Source organism: Balaenoptera physalus (genome assembly GCF_965194825.1).
Source record: "Balaenoptera physalus genome assembly, chromosome: 5".
NCBI lineage: Eukaryota > Metazoa > Chordata > Mammalia > Artiodactyla > Balaenopteridae > Balaenoptera > Balaenoptera physalus.
The window spans coordinates 27516354-27536681 of record NC_138884.1 but is presented as its reverse complement, the minus strand read 5'-3'; the positions used below and the strand labels follow the sequence as shown (position 1 = coordinate 27536681).

Here is a 20328-nt window from a genome sequence, read left to right as displayed (position 1 = left end):
GACATTTGGATTGTTTTCAGGTTTGTGTGTTTTTTGGTGATTACAAATACCTGTTGCCATAAGCATTCGTGTACAGATTTTTTTTACATGAAGGGAATTTTAATTTCTTTAGGATAAATATCTAGGATTGATGAGCATATGGTAGGTGTATGTTTAACATTATAAGAAACTGCCAAGATGTTTTCCAGAGTGGCTGTACCTCTTGCAGCAATGTATGAGAGTTACAGTCACTCCGTTTAATTATAGCCATTCCAATGCCATGGTCTCTCCTAGTTTTAAGTTGTATTTCTCTGGTGACTAATGATGTTGAACATTTTTTAATGTGCTTATTTGCCCTCCATATATCTTCTTTGGTGAGATGCCTGTTCAAATATTTTACACATTTTTTAATTGGGTGGGTTTTTTTTCTTGTTGTTAAGTTTTGAGAGTTCTGTATATATCCTGGATACATATCAGATGGATGTGTGATTTGGAAATATGTTCTCCAAGTCTGTGGCTTTTCTTCTCATTCTCCTTATGGTGTCCGTCAAAAAGCAGACGTTTTAAATTTTGATGAGGTTCAGTTTACCAGTTTTCCTTTTTATGTATTATGCTTTTGACATTGTACCTAAGAACACTTTACCTAGCTCAGGGTCATAAAGATTTTCTTTTAATTTTATAGTTTTAGGTTTTACATTTAAGTCTATGAAACTTTTGAGTTTATTTTTATAAATGGCATGAAGTATAGGTCAAGTTTCAGTCTTTTTCATGTGGATGCCCAAGTGTTTTAGCACCATTTGTCAAAAAGGTCATCCTTTCTGCACTGAATTACCTTTGCACCTTTTTCAAAAATCAGTTGACCCCACTGTCTTGATTACTATATTATGTATTATGAGTTAAATTGGGTAGTGGGAGTCCTCCAACTTTGTTCTTCTTTTTCAAAATTATGGGGGCAAATTCAGATGAATGGTGCAGATGGAGTCATTAAATGCTGAGAGCCTAGAAAACAAAGGTATAAAGATACAAGCTTTAATGATGTGATATTAATCAAAGTAGCAGAGCAGGCCAATTAGAGCATGTTTTAGTTCTGCTTCCTGCATTTGGAACTGTCAGTTCTGTTAGCCTCTGGTTGTGTCACTCATAGTGTTAGACTTAAATTAAATACTACCTTTAAAATAAACATGAATCAGTAATCTTTGAGCTATATTTTATAGCCTTATGATTTGATAATTCACATTTAATAGTATGTATCATATATACTGAATACTAAATTAATCTGTGAATTAACTTATTAAGGCTCATTTAAAAAAATTGTACTGGAAGGAGAAGAATCCCTATAAGTCATGAACTCAGAAACCCTATCTTTTCTCTCTTTCAGTTAAGAAGAAAGTGAATGCATTGAGTAAGAATGAAACAGTATCTAATGCATTTGAAGTCTTAAGGTTCTTTTTCCCCCATCTAAGGAAAGTAGACAGAATTTATCCTGATGTAATCATTGGCAAAGAGAAAACAGGCGGTAAGAAAACTTAGAATTGGAAAATCAAATACATTTTGCTCGTTGGGGACATCCTTTTAAGTTTTAAAATGTAATCCATTAATATGATACTCAGATTGATATATAGACCACCAGCCTATCTGGCATTCATTTGGATTACCGGAAATCAGTGTATTGTCTGACAGAAAAAATTGTTCAACAAATATTTGGAGACTTGAATTCAAATTCAATTTTAATACAGATGCTTTGAAAATAAGTCAATATAAGCCAAACATCATTAAGCATATGCTAAGTGCTTGGCAACTCTTTTCTCCCTTGGTTTTGATAAATCTGTTTCTTGTCTGGTTATCTTCCTGTTTCCCCATCTTTCTGGGGACCAAAGTCAACAAAAGCTTTACAGAAGAGACAATGTTTGAGCTAAGCCTTGAAGAATGAGTTCAAGTTCACCGGGTATAGGAGAAAAGGAAAAGCATTTGCATTAGAAGCAGGGATACTAGGCTAAGTCTCAAAACATCTGCCATTGCCACCAACCTCGTTCATTCCAATGGGTGAGTCACCCTAGGCCAGAGGTCAGCAAACCAGAGCCTGCAGGCCAAATCTGCCTGTTTTTAAATAGTTTTATTGGACCATAGCCATACTCGTTGTTGTCTGTGGCTGCTTTCATGCTACATCAGGAGAGATGAGTCGTTGCAACAGAGATGATATGGCCCAAGCACTGAAAATGTTTACTATCTGGCCCTTCATCGAAAAAGTGTGCTGACCTCTGCTCTAGGCAGTTCCTTGGGAATAAGTAGTGTTGGTCTATGTCACATGCCTCTGACAAGCCTATTGTGTTGAGATGGGGGTGCCAGATGACATTGTTTACCATCTACTGAATTCTCACTGTGTTTCATATACTAAGTTAGATGTTTTCTTTCATTATCTCATTTAATAATTCTCACAACCCAATGCAGTAGGCCTGTGATTACCTCTATTTTAAACCTGAGAAAATGAGGCTTGGAGAGGTGATGGAACTCTTTGAGATCACGCTTGTAAAAGTTTTTACCTGCATCAGATTCCTTCTTAGGAGTATTTTGATTGTGTCATGTAAATATGTACATATACATGCATACACACGCGTGTGAATGTGTGAGAGAGTGCATGCCACACAAAGCTACAGCGTACAGAAGAGGTGGAGTCGAAAGACACAGGAACAACAAAGTCAGTACATGGAAACTCTAAGCTGCTAGATGCCAGGGAGAAGCACAGGCTTGGATAAGCATCAGCAAAGATAAGCAGAAGCCCATGATACAGAGTGAAAGGAAGGAGAGACAGAGGGATGGGTAATCGGGAAGAGCAATGGAATTCCTTGTGTGGGAGCTTGGGGTGTTGAAATAACCCAGTTATGAGCGCTGTGTTGGGAGGACAGGCTTCCATATAAACCTTCATCGGCAGAGGTAATTTAAAGGGAGATTTTAGTTACTTTAAAGGTGACATAAAACATTTGCTAAAGTATTGAAGCCTGGAGCATGGCCTACTGGGGAACCTGTCATCAGTCTTGTATGTTCTACTTTCTGATACATCTCAGATAATTTCTACTCTCTATAGCCCCTCTATAACTATTTTTTATTGAGCCCTCATTTCTTGTCTGGTCTATTGAAATAGACTTGTAATTTTTCTCATGGCTTTCGTCTTGTCGAAGTCAGTTCACTCTGTGCACTTTCCTCAGAGATACATACTCAAATACATGCTCAGCTCTTCCTTAAGATCCTTCAGTGGAGCCTCAGTGCGTGAAGGGTGAAGTTAGCTCCTTGACATGGTATATGCACAACAAGCTGTATTTTTCAAATCTCAGTTTCCACCGCTTCCTTTTTTTCCCAGCAACCCCAAACCACTTAACGTCCCCCCAGAATAGACCAAGCGGTCAGTGTGCGCTGACCGCTGCCTGTAAGGAGCACGCCGCCTCCCACAACCCACAGCTAACTTGCCACGTGAGTCTCTGGTCCACTGTGACTTTTCAGCTTGACTGACAGCTTCCGTGTAAAGTCTTCCACGTCCCCTCACTTAACAGACTTCCACCCAGTACCAGCTGCTTGCTAGGCTCTGGGGAACTAGTGGTGAACAGATGCGGACCTCGTCCTCATAGAGACAAATGGGCAAACAATTACAGTAGAAAGTAATCAGTGCTCCGATAAGGGAAGTACAAGGGTGGAGCGAGTACTCTGTACTCAGGGAAGTAGGGAACGCTTTCTGGAGGAAGTGACATCTAAACTGAGACATGGAGGGTGAAAAGAATCGGAATAGGGTAAGCAGGGAAAAGGCAGATGGTGGAGAGTGGAAAGGGAGCGGAAAGAAGTGTGAAAGGTCTAACGGCAAGAGGGCCTGGAAAAAAAGATGGGGCTTGTGTGCACAATTGGGGCTGGAGCCTATCGGCAGTAAAACACGGGGCAGAGGCCACATAGTAAAGGAGTTTGGCCATTTGTTTATCCACTCCAGAGTTTTGGACATTATTATGTGGCAGTCGTTATATTAGTGCCGGGTTCACAGTAATGGTGAGCAAGAGAAGCAGAGTCTCCCCTCACTCAGCTTGCATTCTCACCTGGAAGGCAAATGGGTAACAGCAAAAAGGGCGATAAGTCTCATGAGAGATGAGGTGAGAATACAGAGCTGGTGCTCCCAGCCTAATTTACAGAGCGTGAGGAGAACTGGCCCAAGGAGCTGGAGAAGAGTGTTCTCGGCACCAAGGAACGGCACGCCGGCACGCGCAGACTCCTGCAGAGGGGCGGGGCCTGTCTGCTCAGTTTGAGAAGCTGAAAGACACGAAGGGAGACTGGTTTGGAGGGAGGGTAGTTGAAACAGAAGAGGTAGGTCAGACCGGGTCACTAAGGGAAGGGCCCTGCAAACTTTTGTCAATGTATGCCTTATCCTAAGTCATGGGAAGCAATTCCAGGAATTACATTTGAAAGTGGATCCCCAAGCTTGCAACCTAACTCCTGCTTACCTTAACTCCATTTGTAAAAATCAATTCCAGGTGGAGTGTAGCTCTAAATATAACAGGCAAACAATAAATGATCTAGAAGATAATCAGGAAGGCATCCTTATGACTTGCAGATAAGCAAAGATTTCTCAACAGGAGTCAAAAAGCACTGACTATAAAGGAGATGATCGATAAATGGCACAATATTAAAATTAAGAATGTCTCTTCTTAATTTTAAGAGGTAAAACATTGAAAAGCGAACCCATGGTGGGAGATGGTATTTGTAATATATATATATAACTGACAAAGGGTTCATATTCAGAAGGTATAAAGAGCATCAGTAAATCAGTAAGAAAACTAGAGACAACTTAATAGAGAAATGGACGAGATCTTAAACAGGATTTCACAAAAGAATATCCAAAGGTCAGCATACATATGAAAGTATGTTCAAACACAATAGTAATCAGGGAAATACTGATTCTTACTGCTCTCACTGAAGTTCAGTAATTTTTCTTAAATAAATGCCTCTCATTTTTTTGTATACCAGGGCTCCAATGGTTTCAACAAGTTTTTTTTCCAGTTTTATTATTGCTTTTTTAGGGAGAGGATTTTTCTGAGTTCCTCACTTAGCCATTCTGGAAGTACTTATCCCCATCTTAAAGTGGGGAAATTAAGACTGGAGAGGCTGTATATCTGACCAAACTCAAACAGCCAAGCACTGGTACAGCCAAGATTGAGTCTGGGTAGACTTCACTGATAGAAGCTTAATAGCTACTGGAATAACTTGGGGTCTGTTCTCCCAGTGCTTCAGTCATTAATACGCAGTAAAAGTTACTTAGAGGCGTGGATTCATTCCATCAGTCATTTGGAAATTACTTCATACAGTTTTTTCACAGGTGAAAATATTTCACAGTATTTTTCCTATTTTAGGTTCCAGCATCTCCTTAGGAAGAAGAGTAGAAAGTCAGCCAATGTGTGATGTTTTGTACCCAGTTAGATGAAAGCTATAGTAAATGGAGAGTGGCTAGTTTTATTTTTCAGTACATTGAAACTCTCCAAAATGAGAACATCTTGGAGTCTAATGCATTTACTAACAATCCACGGCAAATTGGAATTTCCTCAAACAGAAAATGAAATATGTGATAAAAGTTAACAGCAGTTTGGATTATTTTTGCAGTAGAGTTTCAAACACTTTTTTGATGACCACACAACCCAAACATAGAAAGAAGCATAGATATTAATGCTAAATTATGTTTTTCTCTGTGCTTTGAAATGATGATGCCATACTCCTGTGTCTGCAGTTTCTTTTGCACTGGGTATTTCCACTGTTAACAGAGGAAATCATAGTTACCTGAAGCAAACGCTGACCTCTATCATCTCCAGGATGACTCTTTCCGAAGAGAAGGACTCTGTCGTGATTGTCTCTATTGCAGATGTACGTATGAAAAATAAGTAGCTCCCCTCACTCCCGACCTGTGGTCTCTAAACACCCTTCCTCCATGGTAATCACTGTATCATTTTGAATTTTTTCTTAAATTTAAAAAAGCAATTCTTAGATGCCTTTTTTGAATAACAGTGTATTTAATACTTGTTTGATACCACCAAGAAGGAATTAAATATGTCAATCTGAAAAGAAAAGGAAATAGTTCCATGTGGAGAAATGTGGTTGTATTGTTAAATATGTTACCAGGAGCCCTGTATACTCTATGGTACAGAAATTATATTTACAAACAGGACATTAAAATTGATGCTGTAGTAATAAAACCCGCCCAGCCTAATAAAAGGTTGGTATATGAATCAAGAGATAATTTATATTAAGTCACAATAGCCATCATTAATTGAGGGACTCCTTTGTATATCTGAAGGACTGTGGACAATTTTTGTATACATTATTTATAACCTGCATTACATCCCTGTAAAGTAGGTATCCATATGAAGAACCTGTAGCTTAAAGAAAGTAAATAGTTTGCCCAGCAATTAATAGAGCAGATTCAAATCTGTGTCTCTCTAATGGTCCCAAAGTTTTCTGTCTTGCCTCTAATGCCACATAAAATTATAAAGTATGGTATAAATATTAACACCATAAGACCTTTCAGAGGGGAATTTGGCAAAATGTGTCAGATTTTAAATGCGTATATCCTTTGAATCAGAAATCTCAATTCTTGGGAGTTATCCTGAAGAGATGATCAGGTCAGAATTTAAAAATAATAAAAATACGACAGTATAGTACAGTAGTTGAGAACGCAGACTGGATCTAGACTGCCAAGGTTCAAAGGCCAGCTCTTCCACTTCCTGGCTTGTAAGCTTGAGCAAGTTACTTCTCTATGCTTCACTTTCCTTATTTGTAAAATAATGGTGATATTGCCTATAGTATAGGGTTGTTTGGGCCATTAAATTAGCTGATATAGTTAGAGTATTTACAGTGACACATACTAAGTGTTCAGTATGATGCATGACACATCCTAAGTGTTCAATAAGTGATAAGTTCAAAGCTGTTCAGTGCTCTATTGTTTTATAATAGCGTAATATTAGAAACAACCAAAATATCTACCAATAAGAGACTAAGTACTTATGTCTACGTTGCAATAATCTGTAACCACTGAAAGGAGAATGAACATCCACATTCACTGATATAGAACGATGTCCATATCATACTGTTGACTGAAAAAAGTTGTGAAGTATCATGTTTAACATTATGTTGTCTATGGAAAATGTGATAGAAAAAAGGAAGGAAGGAAAGAAAGAGGAAAAAATAGACAGATGATAGAATATATAAAGAAAAAAAGAGAGTGGGCAAACCTTAGAATGATGGTCTCCAAAATATAAATATGGTTGTTTCTTGATACTGGGAGTTAAAGGGATCTTTGCTGTCCTATAAAATTTTTTTCTCTGTTGTTTGAATTTTCTAGAAAAAACATATCTTAGAATGCAGAAAAACTCTAAACAAAGCAAGCAATAGAAGAATTAATAGAAAAATAGAAATAAGAGGTTAAACATTGTCCCCAAGTTTATTTTCTTAATATTGGAAGCATATACATAATCTCCAGAATGTTTTATGACATTACCATGTGTTGCATATTACAGTACTATGTTTAAAATATGTTTCAGTGTGCTTAGTGTTTAGTGCTTCTAAAATATGTTTCAGAAATAGCTGGTGATTCAATTTTTGGCTATCTTAAGAAACTTAAGTACTGTAATAGAGTTGCCTGCATCATGGCTGATATTTTTATACAAGCAGTCTAACTATATACATTCAAAATAGCCTTTCAGACTACTCAGATTTGACAGTAGAACTATAAGTATTCAAAATATTTTCAGAATTTTGTACTGGGAATTCTTGTGGGCCCTGAGGCTGCATCTTGTAAATGCCATAGATTATGTAAAAAAAAACATTACCTGAAAGTATAAACCACCGAAAGCTACTTACAAATGAGTCTGTCATCTAATCTAGCAGAGTAGATACACAAAGTTTGTTGATGGAGGAAAATTGGGGAATCAAGCCGAGAAATACTGCCTGGAAAAATGTGGTATAATTGTGAAGTAAGCTTGCTGTTATATAATACTCATAAAATGAAGACACTTTCAAAGAAGAGCAGTTCTTTGAAATAAGCCATCCTATTTTTAGGACAAAACTGTTTTAGATACATAAGCTTTATATACTAATTTTTAAGTGTAAATAATGTGTAGTGATATTTCATATTGTGACAAAGAGAAAATAAAGTATTTTCAGTATTCCAGTCAGATCTTTTAGACGCATGGATATTTTAAATCCTTTCATAGAAAGTAAAAATGCTAGAAATTATTAAGACATAATAACATTTCACAATAAACTAGATTAGCATGTATTAGTAGAACTATAGGTCATGCTTAGTTTCAGTAAAATATTTCTCTCATTTTTAGAGTAACGAAGATTATTTAAAATCTGTGGTTGACATGATTACAAAAAAGTAAGTACTTTGTGATAAATTTAAAAATAACTGTTTTCATTTTTCTATCCTGTTTTTTTCTGTCCAATTACATGATTTTATTAGTGATCATATTCTTTTTAATAAGTGTAGCTGTGCAGAAAAAAACCTGCAGTTCTATCAATGCTGTGATGAAGTGTAGCTTATAATTTCCCCCTAATTTTGTACCTATTAAAATCCATATTTGTCATGTTATTATTGTTATAATAGCTATTCCCCATGAAATCCATGGCCTCTGAGAGAAACCTACTAGATTATTTTTAAAATATTCTTGCGTTTCTTACTGTATGAGGTTAGTTTCACTGCTTCTGCTTACAACCTCCTGCTGTATGCAGCCCGGGAGATGCAAGCACATGCCGATGAATCAATATGAAGTTATTTATCAAGCAAGGTGCTGTGGAATGGACCCAGCCTCCCAAATCCTTATGCTTAAGCGGGCGATACAACTGGTAAAAAGCAAATCACAGCCAGGAAGCTAGTGTTATAGTGGCATGGGGAAGGCATTGTGAGAACATATAGAGGAGGAAGTACTTCACTTTACCTGCCGATACCAGGGACTTTCCTGAGAAGATAATAACTGAACTGAGTCCACGTGTAAGTAGACATGCTTCGGGCAGATAGAAGGAGGAGGGAATGCCTGGCAAATAGAATTGCTTGAGAAGGCAGAAGGGCCAGAAAGGAGCATGCTACTTTATGGGAAATATAAGTATATCCTGAATGTAGTAGGTGTTTGGAATTGAGGAAAGATTGGTGGGAGATAAGGCAGGTCATGATGAGATCATGAAAGGCCTTATGTATGACGCTAAAGATGTGTGCTTTTTTTTTTTATAAATTTATTTTATTTATTTAGTTTTGGCTGCATTGGGTCTTCGTTGCTGCGTGTGGGCTTTCTGTAGTTGTGGTGAGCGGGGGCTACTCTTCGTTATGGTGCGTGGGCTTCTCCTTGCAGTGGCTTCTCGTTGCAGAGCATGGGCTCTAGGCACGCGGGCTCAGTAGTTGTGGCGCACAGGCTCAGTAGTTGTGGCTCGTGGGCTCTAGAGCGCAGGCTCAGTAGTTGTGGCGCACGGGCTTAGTTGCTCCGCGGCATGTGGGATCTTCCCGGACCAGGGCTCGACCTCGTGTCCCCTGCATTGGCAGGTGGATTCTTTTTGTGTTTTTGGCAGGCGGATTCTTAACCACTGCGCCACCAGGGAAGCCCAGGATGTGTGCTGTTTGTGCTACAGGCTAGGGTTGCACACACGGCCTTCAAGCAGAATCTGGCTAACAGGCTTGTTTGCTTCAGCCAGCAGTGTTTTGCTTTGTTTTGTTTTTCCTCACCAAATAGCTCTAGCAGATGAAGCAAAGTTATTCTAGTCAAAAGAATTCCAGCCAGTGACTGTAGAATAAATAGAATTAGAAGATCACCATTTTGAAAAGTAACTGATTCAGGCATATCATGAAGTGACAGGTGGATGGGGAGCTTTGCAAGGAAGGTGTACCAGTCAGCATCCAAGCAGGAAACTCTTGGTAGTTGAGAGGGAATAGAGAAAATTTAATACAAAACATTGGCCAAAAAAGTTTACAAGAGCTGAGAGAAGAAAAAGGAGAAGGAAACAGGAGAAGCATAAGAGGAGATGAGATTGTACCCCGAGGTCTGAGGTTGGGCGCACGGTCTGCTGCACCGTGGTCAGTGCCGGGACAGAAGGTCCTAGCCGGGCAGCCTCCATCAGAGCTGGTGCCCCCACGGACCGTGTCGCTCCTGCAGTGCTGTCACCGTGCTCCATGCCGCCGTGGGAGACTTCACCAGAAACCGACCTTAGGGAGAATGTCCGCCTTTTCTACTGCTTTCCAGTCTCTTGTTACTTACTGCCAGGAGGGCCTACCTGAAGGAGCTAGCAAGGGGCCTGCAGACCCCTGCCCTGTAATACACGGCACAGCAGAAGTGCAAGAATGTGGGCTGAGAGCAGACGGGTAATTAGCAAAAAGGGATTGAGTTCCCCCACCTGAACCTCTGGCCAGTCTCAGTATCACTGCAACGTAGAGAGTCAGGGGGTTTGACTCCTGTTGTGATGCACATGAAATACACCAAGAAGTACCTGTAGGGAGTTATTGCCTACCACCCTCCAAAAATAAAACAAAACGACCTTGAATCTGTCAACGAAAATTCAATTAACAATCGAGTTAAGAAAAAAAGGAATTTGAGTCAAGCCAAATTGAGGATTATAACCCTGGAGACAGACTCTCAGAAGCTCTGAGGACTGTTCCCCCTGGTAGAAGTCAAAGGCACAGTCAGATACATGCTTGAGACAAAGGATCGTATATCAAAATGACGTACTGATATTCTACATAAAATTCACCAAAGATACCTAGTCCAGGTAAGCACACACAAAGTGAGCAGTAAGTCACTACAGCCCCCTACAGAGTTGGGAAAGAATGCTAATCTTTTAAGAAGTTACATCAGAAGAAAGGGGAAAAAATTGACCTTTACGGACTAGGTGGCATTCCCATCTTTGAGGAGGTTAATGTGTGATGCAAATGCACATGGTACACTGCGGGGGAGTGTTGGGACAAAGGCAATTTTATGCTTAAATTTGTCCTTGTCCTGCCTTAAAATATAAATTTTATCTCACCAAATTGAACCAAGCCTTTAAAGCTAAACTCCAGTTTAAAGTATATACAGTGAATAGAGGAAGCAATCTGGAGCGAATCCCCAAGATGTGGGACATTCTTTAGGACAACTGACCCACTTCTTTCAAAAAGACAGTTGCATAGGGAAAAAGAAAGAAAAACTAAAGTGACTGGTCTAGATAATAAGCTTAAAAAAAAATATCAGATGACCTATTACAATGAGAGGATCTTAAGTGGATACTCATTTTGAACATCCTACCCCCGGCCCCCGCCATTAGATCCTGTAGTTAGACTACTAGGGACGTGTGAATATCAACTGAGTATTATGTGATGTTAAGTAATTATTCTTAATTTTGTGAGATGTGATACTGTCAGGTCATTTTGTAAATAAATGTCCTTTTTAAATTTTCACACTGAAGAATTTAAGGGTGAAATACGACATCCAGGATTTGTTTTAAAATATTACTTCAGCAAAAAATGTGGGCTGCATAGATGAACAAGTAAAAAATTAATGGTTGTTGAAATCAGGCGATTTGGGACTCATTGTATTTCTACCTTCGTGTATTTTGGGTAATTTCATAATAAAAATGGAAGGAATTAGACTATTCTCAATGAGCTTAACTGATGGGGAGAAAAGTTAAAACACACTAGCTCGAAGAGAGACATGTTTGGGGATTTTTGAGATGGGAGCATCTTGAGTGTTTTTCTGTGTGTTCAGGTGAAGAGGGAGGAAGCTGATAAAGCCAGGGCTATGGGGGACTGGATGCAAGGAGATTCAGGCAGGACTAAGACTGAAGAAAAAAAGGGATGAGAATGTGTGAAAGAGTAGAAAAAAAGTAGTTTGGAGAAGGAAGGTGAGATGAAAGAATTCCCTCCTTAAAGGTCTCTCGTTTCTCTGTGAAGGAGATAAAGATCATTCGTTGAGAATGAGGGATTGATTGGCAGTATATGAACTTGAGAACAGTATTGAAGGCTTGAAATAGCTGATGTGTATAAAGGAGATGGAGTTGAGCAAGATTAAGTAAAACACCATGGATGTCTAGTTCTCCCCAAAGAGGATTCCCCAGGAGCAAAGTTGCCTTATGCTCGAATCCTTAAAGTGTTCTCGTATTCCATGCTATCATCTCAGTTCTTTATTCTGAATAATAACCCACTGTTTGAGGAAGACACATTAGCCTGAAGTGACTTCAGTCTATGCTAGTTTCGTATCCTTATAAGGGATTCTTGACAGAATCAGTTAAAAGGAAGGCAGAGGTTTACAAACAATTCCTGTGGATATGACTACATAATTGCAGGCAGTTGTTTCATGACCTTTAAACATTCGTCAAAACATTTACTACTCTCTGTCAACTATAAATGTATAGAAAAATGAAAAATATAGTAAAGCTAATATTCATTTAGTACACTGTAATGTAAAACATGGAGGCACATGAAAAAATGCTAAAAACTTCTAATCATCAGAGATAATGCAAACCAGAACCACAGTGAGATATCACCTCACACCTGTCAAAATGGCTATCATCAAAAAGTCTACAAATAATAAATGTTAGTGAAGGTGTGGAGAAAAGGGAACCCTTGTGCACTATTGGTGGGAATGTAAGTTGGTGCAGCCACTATGGAAAACAGTATGGAGGTTCCTCAAAAAACTAAAAATAGAACTACTGTATGATCCAGCAATTCCACTGCTGGGTATATATCTAAAGAAAATGAAAACACTAATTCAAAGAGATACATGCACCCCAGTGTTCATTATTTACAATCGCCAAGATATGGAAGCAACCTAAGTGCCCATTAACAGATGAATGGATGAAGAAGATGTGAGATATATGTACATAATGGAATATTACTCAGCTGTAAAAAAGAATGAAATTCTGCCATTTGCAACAACATGGATGGATTAGAGCAGGGGTTCCCAACCCCGGGGCCGAGGACCGGTGCTGGTCCGCAGCCTGTTAGGAGCCGGGCCGCACAGCGGGAGGTGAGTGGTGAGAAAGCGAAGCTTCATCTGTTGCTCCGCATCGCTCCCCATCACTCCCATCACCGCCTGAACCATCACCCCATGTCCATGGAAAAATTGTCTTTCACGAAACCGGTCCCTGGTGCCAAAAAGGTTGGGGACCGCTGGATTAGAGAGTATTACGCTCAGTGAAGTAAGTCAGAGAAAGACAAATGCTCTATGTTATCACTTATATGTGGAATCTAAAAAAACAAACATGCAGATAACAAAACAAACAAACTCACAGATACAGTGGGAAGAGGAAGAGGGGGAGGGGCAAGATAGAGACGCAGACAACTGTGTATAAAATAAATAAGCAACAAGGATATATGGTACAGCACAGGGAAATATAGCCGTTATTTTGTAATAACTTTAAATGGAGTATAATCTATAAAAATATTGAATCATTACATTGTATACTTGAAACTAGTATAATATTGTAAACCAACTGTACTTCAATTAAAAAATAAATCAATAAAACATGGAAATCATTGAGAACAAAGTATTTTATTTCTTTTAGAAAATTTATCAAGAGTAGTTTAAGCAGTATTTGCCTTCTTCTTGTCGTATAACTTAAAATTCAGAGGGAACATTTTTTTTATGCTTTGGCAAATTGTCATACTCCTTTCTGAGTTTAGATCAGGCTCCTACATTTTATCATCTGCATTTTCAATGTCATGAAACATCTCTGAGGGTTCCTTTAATGCGATGTTCTTTGCCAGCATCACATCCTACGGGACATCCTTTTCCTTACAGCCATTTTCCTCATTTATGTCAGGTAAGTTCACCCTCACTAAGCGCCTGTGGCCGCACGTCTAGAGTCTCTGGAGAGGGAGGTGGCAACGTTCCCAGGGGCAGCAGTCTTCGAGTCACATCCAGAGTTGGTTCCAGCATTATCACCTCCTGCACTTGCATCTATTGGCCAATTCCCTCTTTTGATTATTTTTGTTCAGTGTCACGTGGGACTGTTTATCACTGACAGACAAGGAGGCAACACAATTGCATGTTTTGCTGCCTGTCAGTGAACTGAATAACAGACGCACATAATTGAAATCATGCATATAAGCTCTGTCTTGTTTCCATATAAATAAATAATATAAAGCCTAAATTTAAATCTCGTTTAAAGTCATTTTTCTCTAAAGGAAAACCACTTAAAATGCTGTACCTGGTCTCTCATTCTTTACCTTGATGGTACGAGATTTATATTACAGCTTTTGTGAGCAATACTTTATGCATTTAAATGATGTCCTTGTTGGTCTATAAATATTAACTTTTAAAACTTTTAAAATATTAACTCTAAAATAAAGAGTCTAAAAAATATACATACTCCTTGGGAATAGTGGTTGGGACTCCGTACTTTCACTGCAGAGGGTCCGGGTTCGGTCCCTGGTTGGGGAACTAGGATCCCACAAGCTTTGAGGTGTATACACACACACACACACACACACACACACACACACACACACTCCTCCAAATAGTTATGGACAAGAGTCACACTTAAATATTCTAATGTTCTTGCTCTTTTACAGTTACTGTATTATGCTAACTAGTCCATTAACTTCAATCTGTCAGAGTGCATATCTGACTGAAAACTTGAAAAAGTCAAAGTACCTATAATTTTTATGAGGAAATTAATTTTATATTGTACATTTTAATTTTTTATAAGGGTCACTAACAAAAGAAATATTTTGGCTAAAAAGTATTAGCTTTATGATGTTGATATCAGGTATATCCCGAAGTCATTCAAATCAAAATATGTGGACATACATAAGGAAATTCTTTTTAAGCATTTATGTTATTTTGGTAAGTCGAATATTCAATTATAAGCTTCCACTTCTGTTTATAGATTCAAAAGGCAACTGATGTCTGGGTCCTTAGAAGTCATTTCAATACCTGCTTATTTTTATCCAAACATATCACATGCCAAGCAATCAACTGACGACTCAGAAAAATTAGAGAGGTATGATAGATTAGAAAATAGTATCCTTAAATAACTAACTTCATCTGATGAGATGCTGGAATCAGCATCTAGTAGTTAGTGTTTCAAGCACGGTGGTGTCCTGGAGCCAGTTCCTGTTGGCTGGCACCTAGATTCCGCTCCCAGCTTCTCTGTTTGCTGATCACCCTAGGCAGGTAAGTTAGCCTTTTTTTTTTTTAGCTTCCTCAGCTTTGTAGCGTGTATAATAAAATCCACATTACATATATGGAAGAGTCACTGTGAAAATAAAGTATGGTAGTTTTTATGAAAGAAGTCTGAAAAATTAAAAGCTCTATACATAGATAAAGGATTGCTGTTGTTCAGTTATAAATGTGGTATGTATTACAAGAAGTATAATAATTTGGTTCCGCAAAACTCAGTAGGGCAAAAGATGTCAAGTTTCAGAAAAAGGTCTTATCCCAATAAGTTTATTGGCACTGGCTTTTTAAAAAAAATAATAAATGGTACATCAGAATCTAGAAATCTTTGAAGGATTTTGTTTTGCTTTTAATGAATGGCCTACATTTTACCCAATTTTTAGAGTCATAAAGCTGGGAGACATTCTAGATCCTCCTTTTTCCTTCTGCCCTTTATGTCTCCATCATCATTTCATTTTTAGAATCTCTCTCTACATCATCCCTCTCATCCCCAGTCCTCTGCCTTGGACTTAGTTCAGACCATTAGAGGTCTATTGGCTTTCCTTAATCCTAACGTAGCCTCTCCTCCAGTTCATTCTCCATACTGTAGCCAGAAGAATCCTTTCTCATATGAGATCAAGTCCACAGTTTCCTGCAAGTCATCAAAGGCCCTTCATGACCTGGTTTCTGCCAACCTTACCGTCCTCAGCTTCCTTTCCATCAGCTCTCGGTGCGCTAACTCTGAGGTGACGCGCTCCTTCCCACGTTTGTGCCTTTGCAATACTGCTCTTCTACACTGAATGCCCTACTTCCTTCTGCTCTGCCCTCCCCATCTTATTATAAGTCATCATTGTCAATATCTTTATATAGCACTTGTCTAATTGCTGTAATTTTATGGTTTTTCTGTCTTTCATGCTAGATTATGAGACCCAGAAGGACACGAACTGCACTGTGTGTTGCTCTTTGAATCTTCAGGACCTGGCCTAGTATCTAGCTTAGTATTAAATTAGAATGACAGTTCTTTATACTTTTATTTGAACAAGACCTAAGATCAGGAAGAATATTAACTTTATTATATAGATGATAAGTTGACTAACCAAAACATAAAATAAATAGGCTATGCTTATCCTAGTTTAGCAATGGCAGACACTGTCCACTGAATACAATTGGGAAACCTTTTAGTATAACTTATAAGGTATTCAGTTTCGCTCAATGTAGATAGTACTTTCTGTGAGTAAAATGTAAAAAAAAGTTTGTTTTTAATTACTAAAATGTGCTTATAAATAAAAACTAAACAATATTGAAAAATATTAACAGATTTTATTACTTATCTCTAGTTGGCGAATCAAACAAGTATTAGATTTTTGTTTTTTGATGCTGTATGCCCAACCCAAAGCTATGTATTACTTACAGGTAAGTCCTTGTTATAAACATATAATTTAAAGTGGAAGTATTATATTCTTCTTCTTTCCTTCGATTCCTTCCTTCCTCACTGTATCCCTCCACTTTACTCTGTACTTAGAAAGTAGAAAATATCCATTATATTAAAATGCCAAAAGGAAGCTTAAAATTGGTTCTATATTAGTCTTCTCGCTGGGTCACTATTAACAGAGGAAATTATAGTTACCTGAAGCAAACTGAAAAGAAATTCTCAAATTAGAAAAAAAACAGAAATTGTACAGCTTACATGTTTCTGCCCACAGATACATTAGATTAAACAAACATATTTTGAGCACTTATGTTAGTGTATATGCTTATCATTGCTACCCTACATTGCCACATTTTATGAGTAACACAGTTCTACAGTGCCTTACTGTGTTTGTGAAATAAATCAGTTATATATAATTTGTACCTCCTAAGTTCCTGCATATCGTTAAATAATAATACCACATTTCCCAACAGTAAGTATATACCTCACTATATGAGACAGTGTTCAGTTGTGAGAGGAGTTTACAGAATGTCATTGGAGAATAGAGAGAGGGAATTAGAAAAAGGCCTGAAGCCAGTTCTTCTCTTTTACTGGAAAAACCAAAATCCCTTTCGATCCCTAGTCAGTGGTAATATAATAGAAATATGAGATCCAGCCAATGTACTCGTCCCATTTTGGAACAACACGATTCTGTTTTGTGCCCTGGTATTGTGCCTGAGGACTTGCACATCTTCCGAACCATTTAGGAGGTTCTCTTCATCTATAGATTCCACATAATATGTATTAAACTTAAAAAGAAAATTCTAGTTTCCTTTCGACCCCTTCCCCGCTCTTATGGAGAACTATTTCTAGGCTTACTGGCACCATCCTAACCAGCTAGTTGGGGATGGGAGGGCCAGCTCCCTTTTGTTATCTCTTTGCCAAACACAATTATCTGGAGCTAGAACATGAGACCTATCACCTAAACAAAAAGCCAGTTAGTCTTAACCTAGAAACTGAAGTAGTTGTCAGAGTGAAAATGGATTCAGATAAGTAGATGCTTCCAAAGAGGATTTAGATTGAATGTTCCTTTTAGTATTTAGGAAAGAAACTGATAATATCTGGTCTCAGAATCAGAAAATGAAAATTGACTAACAGGAAATACCCTCAATGAATTGAACTAAAAATCAATCTACTACCTCCTAAAAACATTTTTTCAGTGTATTATAAGTATTTTCAGTTTTCAAGCTAATATAATTTGTTCCATGGAAGCATCAAAGGTACTAATGCCTTTTTTTTTTTTTTTAGCTGGAAGATGATATCTTAGCTAACAAGATGTACCTTACAAAAATCACAGATTTTATACATAACATCACTTCAAATAATTGGTTTTATATTGAGTTTTCCGTACTTGGATTTATAGGTAAGCAATGGATCTATTTTGTGGGATCAAGATTTTTAGTACACAATAATCTGAAAAGTTTTTAAGAACTTATCAAAGAGTCTGTTACTAAATGGAAAGGAATGGCATGATTTCTATAAAGATACTATGAGTTTAATAGTAAAATCAGATTCAAGGATCTGAATTTCAGAAAATGTATTTTTAAACCAAATTTTTTTGTAGATGACAGTATAAAGAAACAGATTTGACGTATTCACATTTTATAAAAACATAAGGCAGCTACCACTTAATTAATGCTAGCTACTGTGAGTCTGGCACACTTGTTAGCGCAGTAACTAAGATGTACTTCTCTCTATTCTACGTAGAAAAATACTGAACTTCAAAGAATTAAAGTTGTAGAGGATGAAATTTTAACAGAACTATTGCACTCTGAAGTCCTTTCAATTTCCAGTATGCCGAAGCTGACATGCTTAAAAAATATAAAAACATACGAATTATACCCACCACAGAAAAGTTCCTAAAATTGTGCCCATGATGTGATTGTTTTTACAGTTCTTCTGTAGACTTCCCTTTTGCTTCCTTCCCTTCGTTCCTCTCTTTCTTGTAGCCCTTTTTCTTTGATTTGACCCTCACGGCAGCAAGCCAAGTTACCTAATTCGTTTCATATCACATGTCGTCGTTGTTTCAAGCAGGATCCCTGTCTTATTTTATTCTTTTTTTTAATGCCCGACCCCTACCTCCACTTCTTCCCACGCCCATGATAGGTTTTGCACTCGGTATATTTCATTCAGAATATATATATATATATCACATACCATGTAAAATATTTGGTGTTTATCATGTTTGTACCTGTTTAAAAGTTACATAAATGGTGATGTGATAAGCCTATTCCTGTACCTTACATTTTTGTCCTCAAACTAGATTTTATAACTGTCAATATATTGCTTTTATGTTCAGTTCATTTTTCTTACTGCTGCCTAAGTGCTACATAATAATCCGTTTGACTTACCCATTCCCAGATCAGTGGACCTTGGCTGCTTCCAACTGTCTGCTACCACAGAGAAATGGAGTGACATATATGTCCCCTGGGATGGGATCACTGAGGGCAAACATAGCTGGGTCTCTTAAGTACTGCCAGATTGCTTTGCAGGTTGGCTGTACAGTTTATACTCCCATAAGCAGTGCATCTGAGTTCCTGCTTCCCAGTATGCTTGATAACACTTGATTTTATCCATTAAAATTTTTATTTGCCAACGGGAGGAGGATAAAGCATTTCTCTGATTGCTAGTAAAATCCATCTGTTCTTCATACACTTACTTGACCACTTTCTTCCCAAACTTTCTGTAAAGTGGTGTGGAATCCAATTTTAAGGCCCTGAAGGTTTTTTTCTCAGCTTCGGTTACAGTAAGAAGAAAAACTGTAGGTAACAGTAATACCTGCTGAAAAGCTTGTAGAGGTAATAATTTTGTTGGTTTATTACTTTGAGAATTTTAAATTCTTTTTTGTCTTTCTCAGTAAAGTCAGGTACCAGAAGGATAGAGAATATTCACATTCTGATCATCACAAGAGCACACTGAACAAGGAACACTGTATATGTGATACTGAATTCTTATTTAAGCTTAAATCTACAAAGGCTTTATTTTTTTGTTACCATAATAACAGTTCCATTATTAGTATTTTCCAAAAACATGAGCTTGCTAAATAGAATTTTCAGAATGCTGACAGCAGATAAGGAAAACATAAATATTAAATCAACTGTTTCTATCATTAAATCACTTGTTTTGGCTACTGTATAAATAGGTGCCAAAAAATTCAAATACAACCATATACTTAATCAGGTGACCCATATAGACGCAAGTCTTAGTGAAAAACTGAAACATTCCTACATCCTACTATCATGTTTATTAAATGGCTAAATGTGTCTTACACTGTTTAAAGTGAACATTTACCTGACTCTTATACCTTCAACTTTATTTTAAAATTAAAGATGCAGTGTATTAGAAATAATTGGATGTAATGAAATCATACTTTAAAATATAGTAAATCTTTGAGTCATAAATACAAAAGAAAAATAACGTTCTTATAAAATAATGCTCAAATATTGAAATAATACTGTATTTTAATCAAAATTAAGTATTAAAAGTAAAAACTGTTGTAGATTGATAAAGTTCTACATAAGTCAGTTTACAAATCACAGTTTCTGAAAAATTAAGTGAAATTAAGAGTACAAGTCCTATACTTTCCATTTAATTTATATATCTTACACGTGATTTAGACAGTTGATCCTCATGAGTTATCAATTTCCTAAGAGTATTCACTATTCTAAGCTTGTTTCATACTTTTCCCCCCAGAAGTGGTAGTTCTTAACACTGAAGCAGATATATTATTTTACTTCATTATCCTCC

The 20328-nt window shown here is 37.4% G+C and overlaps 1 protein-coding gene across 3 annotated transcripts in view; it reads left to right on the top strand.

The window, feature by feature from the left end:
• MGAT4D (MGAT4 family member D) overlaps positions 1–20328 on the top strand; it is a 49567-nt gene that overhangs the window by 15700 nt on the left and 13539 nt on the right. For 2 of the 3 annotated variants that reach the window (XM_082463434.1, XM_082463433.1), the window contains exons 3-8: positions 1358–1495; positions 5732–5865; positions 8331–8377; positions 14845–14958; positions 16451–16526; positions 17830–17944. In XM_082463434.1, coding sequence (XP_082319560.1) covers positions 1358–1495; positions 5732–5865; positions 8331–8377; positions 14845–14958; positions 16451–16526; positions 17830–17944 — 624 coding nt within the window. The remainder of the gene's footprint in view (positions 1–1357; positions 1496–5731; positions 5866–8330; positions 8378–14844; positions 14959–16450; positions 16527–17829; positions 17945–20328) is intronic. The other variant, XM_082463435.1, reaches the window with a different exon arrangement.